The following is a 24,909-nucleotide window of genomic DNA, read 5'->3' on the forward strand; positions in this document are numbered from 1 at the left end:
AGAAAATGAAATAACAATGATGCTAATACATATATAATATACAATTGAGTCAGTTTTGATTGAAGTTTATTAATTCCACCACTTTTTACCATTTTTAAGTAGCCCCTGATAGGAAACTAATTTTATTTTAAAATAATAGATACTATATATATACTTTATATATACATATTATTATTACAAAAAAAAAACACGTACGTGGATTGCTGGTGCCGTAGAGTCAGGGCATATTTCGTCTTTTCTGCTTGTCTAAACCCTATCAAAAGTACAAGTAGTCCCCGGATTACAACGTACCCGATTTACATGATTTTTACTTTATACCGCCGGAGTCTTGTCTTTTACTTTTTATTTCTTTTTTTTAAATAATGTTGACTTTTGTCTTGTAACGCATGCTTTTATCTTGGCGCAGGAAGCGTAGAAAAGGTAGTTCTAATAGCATGTGAGTAGGAGCACATGTCAACATGAAGAAGGAGAACGTATTTGCGCACGCAAAGAAGAGCGCACAGGCACGCGCACACACGAGGAAGAGTGCATTTGTTCCAATCTGCAGTTGTTGATATCATGAGCAGCTGAATAAAGCCAGCAAACCACACGGACGTCTGTCATCGTCATTTCGGAGCTTAGCTTCAATGTCTTGGCGAGGACAGTACAATGACGTATGATAAATGTTTTTGGATAGTTATTGAGAGATTTGGGAAGTATTTAGGGGTACATAAAGGGTTAATTCTGACTTACGCTAAAATTCGTCTTACGTCGCCAGTGTAGGGACAGAACTCGTTCGTAATCCAGATACTACTTGTACTTCATTTACAATTTACAAGGGAACTAATTAATTTATAACATTTAATCAGATTCAGATTCAGTGCCAATGCCCAATGCTGCAACATTTGTGTGTTTCTTTCATTTCTGACTGTTCACCTGCATCAATGCAAAAGCGCAATTTTTTCCCAGTTTGAAGCTTGCTTTTTACGAAGGTGGGGATGATGATGTGTGCATGTGTGGCTGTGATATACAACCAATATGTGTTTGCTATCATATATTCCCCTTCGTGCCTGAGCTTGTGTTTTTATAAAGTGTCCAGCTCACAGTCTTAGAGTAATAAACATGACTAATAAGTGGGAGTTCAAGACAAGTGTCTCGTCTGCATCCTTGACTCACTAAGTAGAATTTGACTCGACTTAACTGAATTTCTCAGATAAAATCCGTCTTAGATCAAGGCTGTGCAATAGTGTGATGAGCCACAGAGCACTGGGCGTCACATCAGAGGAGTATGTGGGTAATTTAAAATGTTCATTGTAGTTGTTAATTTCATGGGTATACTAAATGATAACTGAGCGAAGAAACCATTTTACAGAAATACAGCAAATGGGAGTATGTAGAGTGACAAATGCCATTTCTAGTTGAATTGAAAGTATTGAGTGCATTATGGCGAACAATTGGTGCAAATAATGACCACAATGATTTCCAAATATTCTATAGTTATGAATAAGCGCAAATGAAATAAAAGTTTAACAGCTTAGAAAGCAGTCTATTCAATATCCTGCTAATGTTTTTATGATGTTACTTTCAAAGTCAGTCTGCATACATTTTTCAAGGTTTTTTTAAAAAATTTCTTTATGGAAAATTTTGTTTTTTAACAACAGTACAGTCACTGATGGTTATATATTTGGCTGACTTTGGTGTATGCGGCATTGGTTCAGTTCACACATATCAGTTAGCACACAGTATAGAAAATCAATGGATGCATGACTCGTACATAGAACGTCTTTGGGGGGGGGGGGGGTGTTTTACCAAGTAAATCTTTAGGTATTTGACCATTTGTGAAAATGCATCCATGCACAAGCCATTTTAGTACGGCTGAATTAATTAACATCACACTGAGTTCAAGCCAGTGACATGATCAGTGAAGCTGGCCAAAGAACTGCTTTGACGCAGCAGCCAAAGCACTATCATGTCAAAGCCAAGAGGGAATATTTGCTGTTAACACACTTTAGGAATAACTAACAGTGTTACCAGCATTAGATTTAAAAATTAATAATGTTATAATGAGGATGTGGGCAGGATGTGTATCTGTGGATTTCACTGCCATGCACTAGATTATTTGCCAGGTGTAACTCAGCAACTTTGTTTTGGAGAAATTACTAAATGCAGGTAAAGGTTGGTTAATGTTTGACACATGTACTTTCCGCTTGGAAATGAGAGGCAAACAATTACCACCAACAGAATCTTTGCAGCATTTCTTCTCTTCGCTCTAGTTGTTACCTGATATACTCCTGAACCATAAGGAGCAGTTTAAAGTTTATACGATATCTCACCAGTTTATGTTTCGCATCAGTGAGGTGTGTCTCCTCAAAGCTGTCGTCATGAGCTGTCCAGCTGTAGGATACCAGAAAGTGGAGGATAGGTGGGTGGTAGATGACCTCTGGACGTGCCCAACGAACCACCAGGGCGCTTACATTCACATGCTGCACCTTCATGTTCACGGGCGCACTGCTGCACACTAGAAGAAGGTAAGAAATAAAATGAGGAAAGGACACAGCTATGAATAAACATGAAAATTAAGGATTTAGAAGACGTTTCAATGAAAAAAGAAAGCATAGACAAAAACAACAGATTAACGAAAATGACAACTAATCTTGACAGTCCTAGTCTACACAGTAGAGAGAGTCTTATTTGGGCAGTCGTATTTTCTCAGCGCAAAAACTACATTGTCATTGCAGACATTTTTGCTAGCTCTTGATGACTAGGACCAGAGGTAGCCAAAACATTTACTGAAGTAAGAGTAGCGTTACTTCAAAATAATATTACTCATGTAAGAGTGAAAGTAGTCATACAAAAAAATGTACTCAAGTACAAGTAAAAACGTATCCAGTGAAAAGAATACTTAAGTAATGAGTAACATTTCAAGAAACTGCTTATTTTTGTTTGATTTTTTTTTTTTTACAACAATGGTATTTTTTCTCTCTCAGCACAATCTATATGAACTGTTGAATAAATATACTGTACAACAACCATTACATTACCACATTAAGTAAAAATGGGGGGAAAAAATCATTAAATTAAAGAGAGAAAAAAAAAACAGTAATGAAGCATTATTCGTCCAAAGAGCATGAGTGCCCTGCCCACTAGTGGAGAAAATAGTTCCTAGTTTGAATAGTGAATACTGTAGTTCCTTCATTGTTCCTATTATAAAATTAAAAGGATCATATTTCCGGTTTTTCGTGGTCAATCGGTGTCAAATAAAAACTGGGAGAGAGTTTTAAATCCGCAATTTCAATTCATGTTGTGGGCAGCCCCTCTATGTCAAATACTTAATTTGTTAAGGTGCTCTAAAGACACGTGATTGAACAGGCTAACGTGAGCATAGAACAAGTTTGTGTCTGATTGGTGTAATGGAGTCATATTATGATTGTTGCGATGTCTCATTGGTGAAATTAGTCGCACTGCTGTTGGCAATAGCCTCGCTAGCAAAAAAATAAAAAAATAAAAAAAAATAAATCTAACATATAGAATAAAGAGCAGAAATGTAACGAATCTTGCGTAGCCCAGAGTAGGGGAGTAAGAGTAGCGTTTTATCTTTACAAATCTACCTTATTTTTCGGACTATAAGCCGCAGCTGAGTATAAGTCGCACCAGCCCAAAAATGCGCAATGAAGAAGAAAAAAAAAAACATATCAGTCTTACCGGAGTACTGTATAAGTCACATTTTTTGGGGAAATTTACTTGATAAAATCCAACACTTAGAACAGATATGTCATCTTGAAAGACAATTAGAAATAAAAAATACAAGAGCGAACAATATGCTGAATAAGTGTACAGTATGATAATTAGAGCTGTCCCGACTATTCGACGTTGTCGACGTCATCGATGACGTAAATGTGTCGACGGGCAAAACATACCGTCAACGGGTAATGACGGGTTAAAAAAAAAATACATGCCGATAGAGTTTAGAATGGCGGGTGCTCGCGATACAAGCAGATGTTACTGGCACCCCCAAGGGGGCCGCTGTTATTTCAATGAGACCAACGTTGTCAGATTGAGCAAAGAGGAAGAATGTGGGCGAGCGAGAGAGAGGGAGCTAGATCGGTGAGTTGGAAAAGTGCAAGTTGAGTGGCTGCGTCCCCCATGTTTTTGTTTTGGTCAATAAAAGTATCCATAAAGAGCCATCTGATGCCTCGGTGTTTTTATGCACGCCACCACCTTCCTGAGGAGGAAATTGGACGAACCGACGACAACGAGCTAAGTGAATGGCTGGTTCACTCCTCACTGTGGCGAGAGGTTGAAAACGCTGCCAATTACTAAAAAGGGCAGAATTGGTAACACATGAAAGCGGCATAAAGCCAAAAAAGCGGACCAGAATAGCCAGAGCCTGGAATTATTTCAAGGAAAATATGGAGGGTGCCACTTTGTGTACTCTTTGCTAAGCTGAGCTCACATACCACGGTAGCACGTCGGCTATGAACGAACACTTGAAGTGCCGTCACCCAAGTGTAATTTTAGAAGACAACAAGCTAGCGGATTGTAAATCCATACAACTTTCTAACGATTTTTTTTTTAATGGAACTTGCCTTTATGTGCATCGTATCAACGTGCATTTTTATTTAATAAAATAATTAATACATATATAATATAATTATATCATTTTTTTTTTCAAATTATTATTAAATTAGGATAATGGAAGCTCCCACTTGGGCAAAATATATACATATATCCTGTATATACATAATAAAAATATATATGGAAACAGCACTGGCCTGCTTACTGTAATCCATTACTGCACTAATGTTAGTTACTTAATATTATAAAGTATTACATATAGTAGTATACTATAAAATATTTACTATATATTTAATTTTTGTTACTGTGGGTATGTGGGCCTTTCATTCAAAATAATTGTGGTAATATTTCAGTGTGCCCTCAGGGGCGGACTGGTAATCTGTAGCTTCTGGAGGATCACAGAACGGCCGGTGCTCTGGACGGCCGGCGGCCGCCATACATACTACGCTGTTTTTATCCCCTCTCTACTCTGTGATTATCTACAGTTCGCATCGAATCCGACAGGTGGCAGCAATGCACCTGGCTGAAAGACTTGTTGTGGCCCACGAAGGGTTGAGATGGAGAGGGTTACTTGCTAGGTATATTAGCAATTGGCAAACATTTTAGCTGTAAAACAACGTATGCACACGCAGCAGCAATATTAATTCAGAAGAAATATAACAAAATATTAATAAAATGAATTGTTTTACTTTCAAGTTTAGGTAGTTGAATTGATATATATTTTTAATCATTTATACATCGTTTTGTTTTCTGGTTAATACTTTCCAATGAAGGTTACAGGATTTGTCTTGAAATGTTTATTGTATTTTCATTGGAATTTATTATTTGTGTGGCAAGATTAATTATGGCATAAACAATGAAGTCATTTTATAGACACGGGATAGGTGTTATTACAATCAATTGGATACATAAAACTTGCTTTGAAAAAGAAATTCTTTTATTTGTTTATTCAGGTTGATTATAGAGCTAGGGCAGAAGATGTATCCAACTACAGTTCATCCCTGCAGTACTTTGAGCGCCCCAAGTCAGACAGTCACAGTCTAGACCTGGGGTGTCCAGACTTTTTGCAAAGGGGGTCAGATTTGGTGTGTTAAAAATGTGGGGGGCCGACCTTGGCTGACGTCCTTTAAGTAGAACAATATATTTAAGCAAATTTTAGCAAGCCATTGTGTGTGTCACATTTGCTTTATTATTTTTCTAAAATTAATCATTTCAACAATCTCGCAACCAGCCTTTGTGGCTTACTCTTTCGACTCTCGGGCTCTTGCGAAATACTGCTGCTGTGAAATTAAACTAGCTTCAAGTTGCTCCAGTTTATCGCTATGTATCTTCCCTGTAATCTTGTCATACATGTCAGCCTATCTTGTTTGGTAATATTGCCTCACATTGAATTCTTTAAAAGCAGCGACGGTCTCTTTGCAAATGAGGCAGACACAGTTGTTGCGTATTTTAGAGAAGAAATGGTCCAATTTCCACCTATCCTTGAAGCGTCGGCCATCGCAATCAACTTTCTTTTTTTTTGTTGATTGTCGCCATTTTAGAAAATTGGGAGTAAAGGGTCACACGGGGTAATGTTGTGTGGAGTGCCGCAGCCTTATAGCGGGTAAATGAGGAGCAGCATTTAGTGTGTAAGCTACTTCATATGCTGGTAGCAGTGCTGCTGACCAATTTTTTAAGTCCGTGTGTGGGCCAGACGTTATTGATTTTATGACAGAGGCTGGGGGCCGGGTGAAATTTGTCCATGGGCCACATCTGGCCCTCGGGCCTGACTTTGGACATGTCTGGTCTAGACACATTTTCCTCATTTTTCTCTCAAAGTGAACGAAATTGATGCATTTTACAATAAAATATTTTTTAAAATTCTCCCGGGCGGGGGGTGGGGTGGGGGGGTATGCCCCCGGACCCCCCTAGAGTGTCTGTATACAGCGATTCTTGTGGGCTGGGCTGAGTCAAACTCCAGGGCTGCTTTTTAGTCCCAGTCCGCCCCTGCCTCTACTTGATCTATTTTCAGGTTAAAACAAACAATAGTTGAACAGTTTTTCCCATCCCCCAAAAATGCGGAATGCACACCAAATAAAGCATCTGAACTAATAAAAATTATTTTGAAAATGGTTGTCCGGGACATTGCAATTCATTTAGAACAATATACATTTAGAACAATATAGACACTGACATACCACAAAAAGAGTAAGAATTGTTTTGACTCCTGTTAAAGAGGTGAAGTCACAGTGTTTCCGTTTACATTTTTTTGCACTAGTTAATGCCAGCAGCATTTGACCTCATTGTTTGTGATTTATTATTTGTATTTGTTATTTATTTATACTTTAATAAAGAATTTATGTGTTCCAAAATGTTTTTTTGTGAATTAATAAGCTTGAACAAAAATTTCATTATTAAAGTAGTAAAAAAAAAAAAAAAAAATATTAGATTAGTCGACTAATCGAAAAAATAGTCGGCTGACTAATTGAGAGGAAAATAGTCGTTTGGGACAGCCCTAATGATAATGTTACATGATGAATGGACAACGAAATGCGAACGTGGCCGGTATGTTAACGTAACATAGCTATTAAGAGTTATTCAGATAACTACCAGTATAGCATCAAGACCATTCTAACAAGTTTACCAAACCATCAGTGTCACTCCAAAACACCAAAATATCATGTGAAATGATATAACAATGTGTTAATAATTTCACACATAAGTTGCCTTAATTATTTAGTGAACCACTAATTGTGCAAGTTCTCCCACTTGAAAATATTAGAGAGGCCTGTAATAGTCAACATGGTTAAACCTCAACCATGAGAGACAGAATGTGGAAAAAAACTGAAAATCACATTGTTTGATTTTTAAATAATTTATTTGCAAATCATGGTGGAAAATAAGTATTTGGTCTATACCAAAAGTTCATCTCAATACTTTGTTATGTACCCTTTGTTGGCAATAACGGAGGCCAAACATTTTCTGTAATTCTTCACAAGCTTTTCACACACTGTTGCTGGTATTTTGGCCCATTCCTTCATGCAGATCTCCTCTAGAACAGTGATGTTTTGGGGCTGTCGTTGGGCAACACGGACTTTCAACTCTCTCCACAGATTTTCTTTGGGGTTGAGACCTGGAGACTGGCTAGGCCACTCCAGCACCTTGAAATGCTTCTACGAAGCCACTCCCTTTGTTGCCCTGACTGTGTGTTTGGGATAATCGTCATGCTGAAAGACCCAGGCACGTCTCATCTTCAATGCCCTTGCTGATGGAAGGAGATGTTCACTCCAAATCTCTTGATACATGACCCCATTCATTCTTTCCTTTACACAGATCAGTCGTCCTGGTCCCTTTGCAGAAAAACAGCCCCAAAGCATGATGTTTCCACCCCCATGCTTCACAGTAGGTATGGTGCAATTCAGTATTATTTTTCCTCCAAACAAGAGAACCTGTGTTTCCACCAAAAAGTTCTTACACATTCTCCCAGTCCTCTTCTGGATCATCGAAATGCTCTCTAGCAAACCGCAGACGGGCCTGGGCGTGTAGTTTCTTTAGCAGGGGGACACATCTGGCAGTGCAGGATTTGCGTCCCTGGCGGCGCATTGTGTTACTGATAGTAACCTTTGTTACTGTGGTTCCAGCTCTCTGTAGGTCATTCACTAGTACCCCGTGTGGTTCTGGGATTTTTGCTCACCCTTCTTGTTATCATTTTGACGCCACGGGGTAAGGAGGGAGTTGAAAGTCCATGTTACCCAACGACAGCCCCAAAACATCATTGCTCTAGAGGAGATCTGCCTGGAGGAATGGGCCAAAATACCAGCAACAGTGTGTGAAAAGCTTGTGAAGAGTTACAGAAAACGTTTGGCCTCCGTTATTGCCAACAAAGGGTACATAACAAAGTAATGCGATGAACTTTTGGTATAGACCAAATACTTATTTTCCACCATGATTTGCAAATAAATTATTTAAAAATTAAACAATGTGATTTTCAGTTTTTTTCCCACTCATTCTGTCTCTCATGGTTGAGGTTTAACCATGTTGACAATTACAGGCCTCTCTAATATTTTCAAGTGGGAGAACTTGCACAATTAGTGGTTGACTAAATACTTATTTGCCCCACTGTATCTAATTCCTTCATCATTCTCTATAGTTTATTACATTTTGCTTTGTATTATTGCTTGGATTTACAGGAATGAAAAATAAATAGTAGTATAAAGATATTAAATTCTAATAAAACTAAATGATCTTTAGTTGAACTTCAAACACCTTTCTTCTTGGACGGATTTCAATGCTTCCGTGTTGGGAGGAATGGAAAATTACTGTGAACAAGGCATTACCATCAAACATCCGTCTTTGCCTCAATGCAGCTGTGTAGTTTGTTAAAAATCTGTGGTAGTGTTCTTAGGCGCATGTTGTGTGTTGTTCACCTACCTTGTTGAGAATATGTAATATGTGACTATGTAAAGCATCAATTCATTACTACTGACAATGAGGAAATGACGACCACTGATTATTCCAAACACTGCATCATATAATGCAAATGAGCACAACAATTCAATGATGAACATGGTTTGATAGAGAATAAGGCTCACGTGCCTGTAAGAACCAAATTGATTATCATGCTCATGAAGAACCACAGTGATTTTCTATTCATAACATGCAGTCGAGCCCCGTGTGGTTTAGCATTACTAAAGTCATTAGTCATACACTTTAACACACAAAGCACACCTTCACAGAGTAGAACACACACAGACATGCACAGACGTCATTATGAAGCTATGAAGAATCACCTCCAAGCAGGAAAAATATTATTGGATTATATCATCTGGGGTCCTAACATGCATTCAGTACCTTGTAGCAATGGGATGACAGGTTTGGCAAATTAAAATGTTACATTGCTGTGTGGTTTACAAGTTCTGGTATTTTGGTGTGCTTAGTGAAGAATGCGAAATAAATATGCCAACTCATTGTCAATAAAGGCAGTCCTTGGGTTACAATGTCCTTGACGTTTCGACTTGAGCTAGTGTATAGTGCCTGTCTGTGTTTGTGCGGCGAGTGTAGCTGTGTCTTTTTCGCCCTTCTTTTTTCATATTGTACTTCCAAAGAAGAAAGCTGGGTTCTCTAGGTCCAGCCAAAAGAAAATTAATTACCATGGAAATGAAGCTTAAAGTCATAAAATGGTTGGAGAAAGGAGACAGACACTAACAAACACTGGTAAAGATAATGCTACGTTCAGACCTCAAAACGCCTAGCTTGTCACCAATCGTGGTTTAGTGTTCACAGTTCACAGTCGGCGAAACCAATAACTTCCGGTTTACGTAACGTGAAAATAAGAATAGTAATGTAACGAATCGGGCTGAATATAAGCTTCAAGTTGTATATTTGATGTGTTGTGTTTTCTGGGCTGTCCGAGCAATGGCTGTATTGATTTTTTGTTTCATTTTTTGGGCGTCAGTAGTTGTGTTCTGTGCTTTTGTTTGCCAATAAACCATTGAAAATCCAAACTCTCCATCCACCTTCTAGCAGTAATGGTAAGAACAGCATCTTATATTTTTATTTTAAGGTATTTTCATTTTTTTAAACAAAGTATTTTGCAACTTCAACGGTGAAATCTGACTTAAATGGAAATTTAGGGAACCGTATTTTTTGGACTATAAGTCGCACCTGAGTATAAGTGGCACCAGCCCAAAAATGCGCAATGAAGAGGAAAAAAAAACATAAGTCGCACTGGAGTATAAGTCGCATTTTGGGGGGAAATTTACCTGATAAAATCCAACATATAGAAGAAATATGTCATCTTGAAAGGCAATTTAAAGTAAAAATCAGGGCTTTCAAAATTATCAGGTTAACAGACGGTAATTAATTTTTTAAATTAATCATGTTAAAATATTTGACGCAATTAATGCACATGCCCCGCTCAAACAGATTAAAATGACAGCACAGTGCAGTGCCAACCTGTTACTTGTATTTTTTGGAGTTTTGTCGCCCTCTGCTGGCGCTTGGGTGCGACTGATTTTATGGGCTTAAGAACCCATGAGCATTGTGTAATTATTGACATCAACAATGGCGGGCTACTAGTTTATTTTTTGATTGAAAATTTTACAAATTTTATTCAAACGACAACATTAAGAGGGGCTTTAATATAAAATTTCTATAACTTGTACTAACATTTATCTTTTAAGAACTACAAGTCTTTCTGTCCATGAATCGCTTTAACAGATTGTTAATAATATCAATGCCATCTTGTTGATTTATTGTTATAATAAACAAATACAGTACTTATGTACTGTATGTTGCATGTATATATCCATCTTGTGTCTTATCTTTCCATTCCAACAATAATTTACAGAAAAATATGGCATATTTTATAGATGGTTTGAATAGCGACTAATTATGATTAATTAATTTTTAAGCTGTAATTAACTTGATTAAAAATTTTAATAGTTTGACAGCCATGCTGAATAAGTGTACAGTATGATAATGTTACATGATGCATGAACAACGAAATGCGAACGTGGCCCGGTATGTTAACGTAACATAGCTGTCAAGAGTTAGTCAGATAACTATAGCATAAAGTACATGCTAACAAGCTTACCAAACCATCAGTGTCACTCCAAAACACCAATATAACATGAAATGATATAATAATGTGTTAATAATTTCACACATAAGTCGCACCCCCAGCCAAACTATGAAAAAAACTGCGACTTATTGTCCGAAAAATACGGTACGTTGCCAGCGTAGGAACGGAACTCGAGGACTCCCTGTATCGTGTAATTTAAATTTAATAACATCCATATGTCGTGTTATGCAAATTAGATAATAACTCAGGCAATAATGACCTAACTTAATAAGAAAATATAAGGTTTTTTGGGCACTGGTAGTACTTTCAGCTCTACTTCATTGGGTATTAATCAAGGTCTACAATATGCCCAAATGACAAAAGTATTCACAATGTGAACTTGCTTAATTCCTGGAGCAATTGCCACAAATCGCGCCAATAACATCATGCATTTCTCTTAATAATCGGGAATAGCTTGCTTCTCCAAATGTGTTTCCTTCATCATTAAAGATACACTGCTCACATTTTTTCAAGATACTGCTGCTATTTTCCAACTAATTCCCAAAGGTCTCAATTAATGAATGAACTGACTGTGCGATCAATCAAAATCTCAAACTTTTTTGATTTTACCTCTCCAATCACATCTTTTATTTTGTAAACTGTTTCTTCATTATAGAAGGTTGAAAAAATAATGAACATAATTAGAAAAATACTGTAAATATTTAAGTAGGCTTGAAAAATAATGTTAACAACATATTTATATTTAATTACTTCCCATCTCTGACATTATGTATCCCCGATCACTATGGGTTGCTTAAAAAGAGCAATAGCACATATTCTTATTATATTATTATACAGGTTCAAATCCAATCCATCAGACAAGTTGATTAAGAGATCCTCCTACGGCTTTCATCAGGGATAAGCATGCCAACAAGTGCACACACACAAACACCCCCCACAAAAACACTTACACATGACTGAGTAAAAGAGGCTATCATCTGGCCTGCAGCATTGTGACCAGTTATTGATCGATTGCCATGGTCTTGATTATGGGTTGGGCAGTAGAGTTTTGTGCTTACGGACGGGAAGAATGTGTTAAAGTCGAAGCCCTTATTACATGCATCAACAGTATGCTGTCAGAAGAAAATGTTCCCAAGTCTGCCCCATGAATTGATTATTAAGAAAGATGTACACATTGAGTAGAAAAATCCAATTTAGGGATGCAATTATTTTCAGAGGAAAGAGATTTAAATAATCAGTTTCAGTCTCAAACTGTATGGACAATGTTTTAACATGAATTTCACAATGCAAGCTCAGCTGTCCCTTGAGGAATTACATTTTCTGTGAGTGAAAAAAAGTTTTAAAAGAATAAAAATATAAAATTAGAAGATAAGCCAGTTAAGGTCTTATGTGGATTTCCCTGGTTAGGTGTTCTGACAGGCCATCACACAGTATTGTGAAGGAGCACTTACACAGGCACTTACATTTCAAAACTACTTCATGCTGCACTTGTACCTTTTTTAAATCCTCAGGGTGAACCTCATTAAGCTCTCACGCATCTGATACACAATGACCTAATACATAACAGGCCTAAAAATGGTTGCAAATATGTGAATGTGAAGCGCTATTGCATTACATTACAATCCCAAGTTTGTCACTCAGCCTTTTATTAAGAGGGACTATTGAAAAGCCTGAAAGATATATTGGTTTAAAAAGATAAGACCTGAGCACAGCAATGCACTTTTTTTTTGGTGTCTGTCTTTAGAACACGGAACATATTCTGTATTCTATGTTTGACAACAATTGTATCAATCAAAATGTATGAACCATACCTGACACAATACTTGTGAATGTACAGTTTTACTTCGTAAAGTGCAACAAGAGTTTAGTGATACCATCAAAATGACTGTTGACTCTTTGACCTTGAAATTGACAGGGATATCATGAAATAAACCAACAAGGCATTATAGATCTTTTTTGTCTGCAGTCTGACCCACAGAATAAATACAAATCAATATCAATTTTTTTGAGTTCAGCAGTGAGATACAGTATAGGATGGTTGAGGATGTGTTGCTTAACCCTTTAACACCTAAGCCTATTTTGGCCGAATTTGCATGCATTTGATGTTGCCTTTATATTTCAAAGAAAAAATTGTTCACAATGGCCAAGTTGGGTCCCTTTTTTCAGGACACCTTGAACTTTATGTCCAAACTGTTGTTTTTTTCACTGACCAATTATAATCCACATTTTGGACCCAAAAAGACAAAAAAAATCCAAAATATTTTTTCAAAATTTGTAATGTTGGTGTCCCATTGACAACCAAACATGCTTGAACAACCGTTTTGAAGCTTGATAATATTTATTCAACTTGTTAGGATAAACATTCAATAGAAAAAAATAAGATTGAATAGTTTTATGTTTGACTATTCAACACAAACAGCGGGTATGGTCATAGGCGTTTTTGGCCTTTACACATACTATGGTCAATACAGGTTAAATACAGTGCAAAATAGTGAGAAAAAACAAACAAACACCCACATATATATATATATATATATATATATATATATCATCTAACACAAAAAGGGTTTGGAGGATATCTCTTTGTGAAGTTAGGTATTATACCCATCACCTTATCTAAGTATACGTACATGAAATCAAGCTTCTCGAACACACATCTATATAAAAATTGAAAAGATTCATAGTGAAGAAAAAATATATATATAACATTGAAAAAAAAGTATTTTCAAAAATATTGACAAGTAGTTCAGTTCAATTCAATTTTTTCAGGCATGCGACCTGATAAAGTTTTTTTTTTTTGCGCACTCAATAAAGTTTGTTTTTGAACAGGCCACTGAGCTGCGTCACATACAACGTCACACAGCCTACTCTTCTGCCGTTTGAGCGCTGCTGTCACTTCTACTCGCCGAGACGCCGACTAATCAGAGGAAAACAACGACAAATACAGCTCATCCTATTCCTTGAGTTGATGAAAAAATGCATTAGCTTGCGCTAAAATTAGTTTTCGATTCATTCTGCACGTTTCAAAGTCGCTCGCGCAATCCAACCGGTGTTCATGCCTCCTTTTCCTTGGCGCCTAACTCGGCAATTTATTAAAAATGTTCACATTCGGTTCGTCCTCCTTGACATCACAACGGATCTTGGGATATGTAGTCTTGTGCTGCTTTCAGTTTTGAAAAAGGACAAGAAATGATGGAAATATGGAGACAGATACATGGTACATGCAGCGTTTTAATGCATATTTATGAGTGCAATAAAACTATAAAATTCAAATGGCATTATTTCCCGTTTTTCTTAGTCGATTGACTTCAAATAAAAACTGGTGTGGACATCAACTTCCGTACTTTCAAATGAGACCAACCAGTGGTGCGTGGGTGACGTAATTACAGCGTGACGAAGCTTCAAAGACGACATGTTTAAACGCGTCGCTGCCGACACGTTCGGTGTTAAAGGGTTAAACAAAGTGGGAGTAGTGGAGCAAAAGATTAAGAACTTTTTCAGTGACCTACTCTCCTCTAAAGATCACATGAGGCACTTCTATATCTCTTTGAGTGCTGGCTTGCGTCAGAAATATGGACGATAATATTGCGTAATAAAATTAAAAACAATATAGGTCGACTGTATTTGTAGTATTGTGCATATTTTTGTTCCTGTATGAGATGGGCTAAACCAGATGCCTTCACTATCAACTGAATGTCACCCCCCATCCAGCCCCTAACCACAACCGTACCTCCCAAAAATTTTAATGTAAACTGTTTTCAGAACAGTTAATCCCTAACTGCCCGCCATTTTAGACAATTCTGACTGTTTTCCAAGATTCCCTTCTTAACAGGTAAAAAAAGTTTGATTCTATCTTTTTTCCTGTTCTTTAGTTAATCAGAGGTTGATCATGAGTTGGTTCTACCAAAACGAAGCAATTTCTTTCAGGAGTCTCTAAAATTGGCTAACAGATGGTGGTAGACAAATGGTACATTGCTACGATTGTCTGGCGATTGTGGGGCAGTAAAGCATGTAAGCAAGAGTGTCACCCATCCACAGCGAATAATGTAATTGACCTTTCGCAAACTCCGCCTCCACTTAAATGGCCTACATTTTTATTACTGTGGGTATACAGGTTGTAGACCTGTCGTGTTCTGCAGCTGCTCCTTTCCTTCAGCCTGCTTGCTCTAAAAGAAAAGACATACTTATACCCTTATATTGTCTGCTTCCTTCCTTTCTGTCCCCCATAACCCCTTCCTGCTTGCACCTCTCCTTAATAAACAAAACATAATGAACAACCACAATAGATTTATATCAAACTCCCATGTAATACTAGCACATTAAAATTCTTCAGACCATAAGGACACTCAGAGTTTTATTCTCCGTAAGCAGGTAAACAGGACAGGTAAGAAAAAAATAAAAAATAATAATACTAAAAATAAAACATATCCAATGTTTCCAACAGCAGCGCTCAAGGTCATAACCACAGACATTTTGCTGCAGCATGCTTAAAAAAGCCCATGGAACGAAGTGTGTGTCATTTTTTCATTTTTATTATTTTTTTATTTAATTTAGAGGGGGTGCTTTGCATGCATGTAGGTGATGCAACTCTCTAACTTGAACATATGAAAGACAGTAGGTGATGAAAGAAAGGGAATTTGTCGTCATAGTTGACACAAACACAGATGCTCGGACACATAGAAATTCACACTCACTAAAACCTTAAGAGGATAACTCACACATTTGTACTGCATTCATTCAATGACTGACGTCCCCCTCCGATACGCACACACATACACGCAAACACACGCACACTGAAATGTGCGTTGTTGTTTCAGTGGTAATGAGGCAGGAGTGAGATGGGGAATGGCGTGCCTCCCACTGCCTTATGCTAGGGGAGTTACACAGCTCGATGGTGAAATCACAGAGATATCCAAGAACACACAAAAAAATCTACACACAAGCGTGCACCCATACACATATATATCCCTACCCACAAGGAGTACACACACGCACACATGAAGTCAGAGGTTTCCTCTGTGCAACCAAGGAACACTAAATAGCTTTCATTTATTACCATTAGAAACTGTCAGCAATTTAGGATGAAAAGATAAAGAACTTTAATGAGACTATAGATTAGCAAATTGAAAAACAAACAGAGAGCATCAGACGAGTTGATGGGAGAAAATATTGTGGACTCGATTTGCCAGAATAAAATAAAATGTATTAGTGTGTGGTTTTGGTACAAATAGCACTTAAAGAACAACAAAATAAAAAACAAAAACAACTACCGGTAATTGTGCTGGGAAAAAAAAAAAAAAACATAAAAAGTGATTCCCTATGTTGAAACACAATCTAGTTGAAATTATTTGAATTTTATACTAGACAACATTCCGGACAAGTAATATTTAATCAATGTTTTATTTTTTAATATAATCCAGTAACAATTACTGAACATATTTACAACAGATTTGGCTAGTTTTTATTTACGGTGGTAAATTGGGCATACAATTACAGCCTTAAAATTCTTACCAAATAGCAAATTGCTATTGAAGTGTTCTTTGTGGACTATCTATGTAATATATGGAAGAGTGAAAAAAAGTTCTAAAACATAGCATGTGGGAATAGTTACAACAGTTTTTTAATAGACAAATTTTTGTCTTAGGGGAGAAATTCAATTTTTGCTATGCTGTACAAAATTATTTGTTGTCCCATCACAATAATATCACTCCCATGCCCGCATGTGAGAGAATTGAGAACTTTTTATTGTATATTGCATGAAAAGGAGGTCTGGTTTCTTAATTTCCCTCAAGAAGTTAATAAAAAAGTATACTGATCTACATACTAGATCCTGAACACCATAAAAAAACACTTAGACACATGCAGCAAGCAAGCATGCCATTTAAATAAGTTGAATATTAAGATAATAGGAAAGAAAATGTATCCGAGCACTTTTTATTTATTTATTTATTTATTTTTTTACCAAAGCTCATAAGGAAGCATGTCATGGCTCATCGAAGCCACTTCAGAATAGTCCAATGTTTTGTCTTTAACTGGGCTTGCGTGTGGCTGCAACTGAAATGACTTTGACACTGGATAGCTCTTTTCACCTTGACACTTTTAAGATCTTACTGTACACTGTAAACATTAAAGTGTCTATGACAGGATAAAAAAAAGTCTTAATTAGCATTATTTGTGAATTAGAATCATGTTTTGAGGTGATTAGACTGTATACAACAATTTGGCAACGCGCAGATGACGAGAAATTAGTCTTTTAATCTGCCGTTTAGTCACGCTTTTCATTGTAGCGCTCCAGGCGGCAGGGTCTGATATAGAAGCTATATAGATATAGAGCTGATATAGAATTCAGCCCAATGAAAGGGATGATTCAGAACAAGGAAAATACGACACAGAGCAGCAAAATGTCATCATTGTTTCAATCTCTCTACTCCAATATTTTTACAGGATATTATTTTTATCTATAAGTATTTTTTCCCCTATTGGTAAATAAATGGTATGGTCATGACAAACAACAGTCTAGTGCTAAATGGAATATAAAATATTAAAAATGCATTTATTCAGTAAGACATGGCAAAATTACTCAATAATGGTCAAAACTGTTGACTTCTTGCACCTACCGAACGATATTTTATGCCACCGGAGTTAGTCTGGCTTTTGTCATTTCCCTGCACAGGCTTCGGAGAGCGCAAACAAACCAGAGGCCGTGACAGCTAGCCGACATGGTAACCCGAACCGAGCGCCATTTCCAGGTCTTATTCTCGCCTTTCGAAGCTAAAAAAGACAACTTTTCTAAATGTCCGTCCATGACCAAACTTAAGTAAAAATTCCTTTATTTAAAGAAAGTTTGTCGTGTTCACTCTGTAATCGCTGTATTCTCGGACATTTTAAACACAAAGTCGCAATTTCTGATGGGGTGCAAAAATTGACAGAACACCGGTGTTCTGCCAAAATCTCCTACATCGGCGAAACGTCCTACGATTAGTCGAATTTGACACCCAAAGTACTACCGTGCGCTCTAAATTTGTTTTGTTTAGATGCATACAAGCATAACGTACAAAAAAAAATGCCTGAAGAAAATACTTAAATGTAGTTATATCAAATAAGGATGGTTTAAATTCGCTATGTGACTAATGTGGTCAACTGCTTCAAAACTAACACAAAAAAACACAATGGTTAAAAGTATTAGAGGGTAATACATGCAAAAAGTATCTTTGAGGCAGTGAAAAGGTTCTAAAAAACGAAATAAAAACAAAAATATTGAGTACTCGCCGCTTCTAACCGATGTGCGCATGCGTGCGGATGCTTGTGCAAGTGCACTGACCATTGTGTAGGACGTTTCGCCCCGTAGTAAGGAATAGCCGAACACTGGGCACACGAAGAGGGCAATAAGCCGAGTATAGTGCTCTCCTGGGGGTGTGCGACAAGCAGGCCGGTCGTCGGCCGAGTGGCATTCTCGGTGGACAAGGAGTATTGTTAGCCCCAAAATGCAAGCCACCTCCGTATTAAAACATGTGCCATGACCCCAGAATTTTACATAATACAAAACACGATGTTTACTCACTTCCTCGTAAGTCCAATGGTCACACAGTTGTCGGACCTCTTTTGGCGAATCTTGGGGTAGGGGTTTTTGAATCAAAACCCTGCAGTACATTTGGCCGGTGTGATGCGAAAAATAAACAAATTAAACCGAAAATTCAGCTGAATCCGCAGTCCATCTGCATGCTATAACGCAATGCTTAATTGTGAGATGCTGACCCTGGTGACGTCACATTCGCATTCCTCCTCAAAACAGGAAGTTACTCAGTTTCATGTTGCATTATTAAAAAAATGGAATAAATAAAACGATCACTTACACGCACATCCAAGCGGTCCATTTCATTCAGGAGCATAATTTACTGTGTGAAATATGAAATAAACATGCTTTTTTCTGTCATAGGCACTTTAAAGTAAACCAAGAAAACTACCAAAGATATTTTTTTTACAGAGGGGACAGTATCCTTACATATGCCTTAGTTTTGAGTCTAAATGTGTTGCTTATTGAAATTTTTCCAAAAGTTCTAGAATTGCAATTTTGTCTGATCAGTCTCACTAAACTTGTACGGCTTGCTAATTCAGTGATTAATTGGAATTTGTAGGTGGATTATTTTCTTTATAAAATGATATTTCTGCCCATGTGTTTACATATTAATTGATCTACCGTGATTTGTGAACATATTTTGCGTAATTTAAGCAACAGAAATAACACCTACCTCGAGAAGACTCAGTGCCAAAAGGCCCACTTCCACTGTGAGACATATCAGGCAGCCAGGCGTCTTTGACTGCTGACTTGAAAACATGTCGATTGTCCAGGCTCTGAATGGGTCTGAAGTTGCTGCGTAAATACTCCACCGATTTTACATGGTCCTGTTGCTCCGTTGTGAAGATTGAGTAAAAAGCCTCTAACTGATGATGGCCAGCCAAGATGCAACAGATGCAGATCAAAAAAGGCCGGAAAACAAAACAAAACAAAAAACAAAGAAAGAATAAATTGAATAACTTATTTTCTTATTTAATCTATGAATCATTCCAAAAGATCGAAGAAAGGCAATCCAAAACCTGATCCAGGTTTCAAATTAATCATCATTATTATCAACATTATCACATTTGGACCAAACATCATTGGTTTGAATGAACGTCAAAATGAAATGAATATTTCGCATTCTCAACATATTAATCCAGATTGCCGTAAAAATCCCAAATCCCTGTTGGAATATCTATCAGAAATGAGCACACAATGAAAAATGTGGCAAGTCCGCGTGTTTGTTGGAAAAAAAAAAAGGAACTTTAGGCGGGGTATTGTGTAACAGCTTTAGCATTGATCCACTCTCAACGCAGGCCCTGAGCAACAACTGTCACTCCAGCTGACCTACTTCATCCAAAAGAATGGGCTATGAGCACGGGAAAAGCAATAAAATATCAAGGGAGAGTGATGAAAGTAAAACCTATTTGAGGACTAATCAACACTCGAGAATCAACAGCCAGAGAGCAGAAACTGTGCTTGTGTCCACACTCAATGCAAGTGTTACCCTGTTGTGTTTCTCGCATATCCAATTGTTGTTTGCTGTATAATCCATAAGTATGTTATGAAGTCTTATTATTCATATTTCACACATGTACAGAACTGTGTGGATACAGTAGATTAATAAATCTGTTCACTCAATTTGACTGGGCGGTATATTAATGTCTTATTTTTTTTAATTCTATGACACCGTACATGAAATAATTTATACTTCATTTGTCTTGGAACGCTGTCTAAGTATATATTGATCGTTTGAGTATGTTGCAAGAAAGGAAAACCTTTAAAATGATCACCTTTTTTGCACAAATCACTAACACTTGACAAAAAAGTGGAGCAACTTTTTTTGTATTTCATAATTTTATGTGAAGCTGCATATTTTTTTTTTTTAACTCTTAGGCTATGTCTACACTAGGAAGGATAATGGCCTTAAAATTGTAATTAGTTAGATTATACGGCATGTCGGCTACACTAATCTGCCTCTTTATCTGTGCATAAACTTACACAGATAAGTTAGCCGGGTACTATTACCCGCCGCTTAGGAAGTGATGTCATGTTGTCGTCATCTTTATTGTGGCATGATGGCATTGTAAACAATGGAGGCAGACGATCAAGATGTTTTCGACGTTAGCATTCCTGCTCCTCTTTTCTTTTCCACACATTTTTCTTGAATCTTCAAACTACGTCGCTATAATATGCTTCAATTCAGTGCATATTTGTGGTCCTCCTATCGGGGATTACGCGGAGAAAACGCGGGAGACGAGGTCTGTAAGAAAACGCTCAAGTCTCCGATCAGCCAGCTGCGGGGCTGGCCCCTCCTAACTCAATGCCAACCGAACATGCTGATATAAAAATGCGTGGAGGAAAATTAAACCCCCGAAAAGTGAATTGCGTGGTACCCCCAGTCAAAGAGGTGCGCGATTAGTTTTTTTCATGACATTTCTGCCTGTCCAAACTGTCGCCACTTCCAGGATCGCCACTGTTATGCACAAGTACTCCTGATTGCAGCTTCCAGGAAATATACGCAGCGCCACACCATATTTTTGTATCTGTTCATATTCAAGTGGTGAGAGCGCAACTGAGCATTGATAGTAACATCCCAAGTAACGATGTCAGGCTTTCGTTGTTGTTTTCTAAAGATTTATTTCAATCACAACGCGGCAACTGCTCGTAAAAGCCTACAGTGCCGTCCCTTCACTCTCGCTCCCGCATAATGCGTTGGATTGCGTTCACGGAAAAAAAAAAAAAAAAACATTGATCACAAAACGGAGTTCCCGACGCCTGGTCTAGAAAGTGTAGTAATTTCAAAATTTCCCGACGGCGAGTAATGAGTTTCCGGTTCAGAGGTAAACCGCATGGGCGATGACGTAACACATGATTCTGCTCCTTTCGACGCATGCGTAGTTTGCGCAAATGCAGGTATATCTTGCAGAAGCGGCGTGGCCTTAAACGCACCTTAAACGGAGTGGGGACGGGTTTAAAAATAGTCGGCAAAATACCCTGGAGAAATTTATCTGTCCTAGTGTAGACATAGCCTTACATTTATAATGATATATTGGGACTAGGGCTGTCAAACGATTAAAATTTTTAATCAAGTTAATTACAGCTTAAAACATAATTAATCGTAATTAATAGCAATTCAAACCATCTATAAAATATGCCATATTTTTCTGTAAATTATTGTTGGAATGGAAAGATATGACACAAGACGGATATATACATTCAACATACGGCACATAAGTACTGTATTTGTTGATTATAACAATATATCAACAAGATGGCATTAACATTATAATTAACATTCTCTTAAAGCGATCCATGGATAGAAAGACTTGTAGTTCTTAAAAGATAAATGTTAGTACAGGTTATAGTAATTTTATATTTAAAACCCCTCTTAAAGTTTTCGTTTTAATAAAATTTTTAAAATTTTCAATACAAAAATAAACTAGTACCTCACCATTGTTGATGTCAGTAATTACACAATGCTCACTCATGGTGCTGAAACCCATTAAATCAGTCGGACCCAAGCGCCAGCAGAGGGTGACAAAACGCCAAAAAACACAAGTAACAAGTGGACATTACACTGTGCTGTCATTTTAATCTGTTTGAGCGGGGCACGTGCGTTAAATGCATCAAATATTTTAACGTGATTAATTAAAACAATTCATTACCGCCCGTTAACGCAATAATTTTGACAGCCCTAATTAGGACCCACAGTAAAGATGAAATAAAACGTGTGTTGCGTTTCTCACCTGTTTGAAAGAGACGTATATTGGTCGGCTGAAAATGATCCACTCCACAATTTTACTACAGGGAGGAGTCGTCAGGGAACCAGTGTAACGATAGTAACTGCCCAACGACGACGGCAGCAGATCCTTTAGGACAAAAGGCTCCAAGAGAGTCTCTTTTTCTATATAACAAAAGCAAAGACAATATATTCAAATCAGTGCAACACTTCATTTCATGTCAGCACACAATATATTGGCCAACATTTGCAAAGGTTAAAATTAAATTACTTTCAAGGAACCAACAAAAAGAAACAAGGGCACATATTGATATATTTTCATCCCTCTAGCTGATATGATTCCAGATGTATCTCTGAGAGTGTGTTTGCTACTCACTGGCTTGCTCCAACCCACCAGACCTCATCCCTCTCATTCAATAACTATACAGCCAAATCCCACAACAGCATTGTACCCACAGCCACCACATAAGAGGCTTGCGCACAGAGCATGGAGAGCAAAACTCTTGGGGGTTGCTTGTACATCACTGAAGGAAGTGATGTGTTCTTTTCACTGCGCAGGTCTACCAGCTTTTCTCTGTCACATTCATGTCTGAATTAGTGTTCTTATCAAAAGCAGCTATTAACTTTGACAGTACTTTTACTTTCAGTTTTCTTGTAAAATGAGTGAAAACCTGTTATCTCAAGATCATTAGAAATATTGCATAAAACTTGGCTTTCAACTGGGCACAGCAAGCACTCAACAAGTACTACAAACTGGATTAATATATGTACATATATAGTATATACAGTGGGGCAAATAAGTATTTAGTCAACCACTAACTATGCAAGTTCTCCCACTTGAAAATATTAGAGAGGCCTGTAATTGTCAACATGGGTAAACCTCAACCATGAGGGACAGAATGTGGAAAAAAAACCAGAAAGTCACATTATTTGATTTTTAAAGAATTTATTTGCAAATCATGGTGGAAAATAAGTATTTGGTCAATACCAAAAGTTCATCTCAATACTTTGTTATGTACCCTTTGTTGGCAATAACGGAGGCCAAACTTTTTCTGTAACTCTTCAAAAGCTTTTCACACACTGTTGCTGGTATTTTGGTCCATTCCTCCATGCAGATCTCCTCTAGAGATCTGTCGTTGGGGCTGTCGTTGGGCAACACAGACTTTCAACTCCCTCCACAGATTTTCTATGGGGTTGAGATCTGGAGAATGGCTAGGCCACTCCAGGACCTGGAAATGCTTTTTACAAAGCCACTCCTTTGTTGCCCTGGCTGTGTGTTTGTCATGCTGAAAGACCCAGCAACGTCTCGTCTTCAATGCCCTTGCTGATTGAAGGAGATTTTCACTCAAAATCTCTCAATACATGGCCCCATTCAATTTTCCTTTACACAGATCAGTCGTCCTGGTCCCTTTGCAGAAAAACAGCCCCAAAGCATGATGTTTCCACCCCCATGTTTCACAGAGGGTATGGTGTTCTTCGGATGCAATTCAGTATTCTTTCTCCTCCAAACACGAGAACCTGTGCTTCTACCAAAAAGTTCTATTTTGGTTTCATTTGACCATGACACATTCTCCCAGTCCTCTTCTGGATCATCCAAATGCTCTCTAGCGGACCGCAGACGGGCCTGGACGTGTACTTTCTTCAGCGGGGGGACACGTCTGGCAGTGCACGATTTGAGTCCCTGGCGGCGCATTGTGTTACTGATAGCAGCCTTTGTTACTGTAGTCCCAGTTCTCTGTAGGTCATTCACTAGGTCCTCCCGTGTGGTTCTGGGATTTTCGCTCACCCTTCTTGTTATCATTTTGACGCCACGGGATGAGATCTTGCATGGAGCCCCAGATCGAGGGAGATTATCAGTGGTTTTGTATGTCTTCCATTTTCTAATAATTGTTCCCACAGTTGATTTATTTACCCCAAACATTTTACCTACTGCAGATTCAGTCTTCCCAGCCTGGTGCAGGTCTACAATTTTGTCTCTGGTGTCCTTCGACAGCTCTTTGGTCTTGGCCATAGTGGAGTTTGGAGTGTGACTGACTGAGGTTGTGGGCAGGTATCTTTTATAGCGATAATGAGTTAAAACAGGTGCCATTAATGCAGGTAATGAGTGGAGCCTCGTTAGACCTCGTTAGAGGAAGTTAGACCTCTTTGACAGACAGAAATCTTGCTTGTTTGTAGGTGACCTAATACTTATTTTCCACTCTAATTTGGAAATAAATTCTTTAAATTCTTTAAAAATCAAATAATGTGATTTTCTCTTTTTTTTCCTCACATTCTGTTCTGTCTCGGTTGAGGTTTACCCATGTATACAATTACAGGCCTCTCTAATCTTTTCAAGTTGGAGAACTTGCACAATTGGTGGTTGACTAAATACTTATTTGCCCCACTCTATATATACTGTATATATAAAATAGTAAGAAACTGCAGTTGAATCCTAGTGACAATAAAATTTCTGAATGGCCACCTATGGTCACGGGTGCATCCATATGACATTCT

General features: G+C 37.7%; 1 protein-coding gene across 2 annotated transcripts in view; it reads right to left on the reverse strand.

Moving 5' to 3' along the window:
• LOC130921740 (receptor-type tyrosine-protein phosphatase gamma-like) overlaps positions 1-24,909 on the reverse strand; it is a 346,401-nt gene that overhangs the window by 56,151 nt on the left and 265,341 nt on the right. For both annotated transcript variants that reach the window (XM_057845976.1, XM_057845977.1), the window contains exons 7-9: positions 22,424-22,581; positions 19,366-19,558; positions 2,313-2,497 (exon numbers count right to left, since the gene is read on the reverse strand). In XM_057845976.1, the coding sequence (XP_057701959.1) occupies positions 2,313-2,497; positions 19,366-19,558; positions 22,424-22,581 (536 nt within the window). The remainder of the gene's footprint in view (positions 1-2,312; positions 2,498-19,365; positions 19,559-22,423; positions 22,582-24,909) is intronic.

Source organism: Corythoichthys intestinalis, chromosome 9, assembly GCF_030265065.1.
Source record: "Corythoichthys intestinalis isolate RoL2023-P3 chromosome 9, ASM3026506v1, whole genome shotgun sequence".
Taxonomy (NCBI): Eukaryota; Metazoa; Chordata; class Actinopteri; order Syngnathiformes; family Syngnathidae; genus Corythoichthys; species Corythoichthys intestinalis.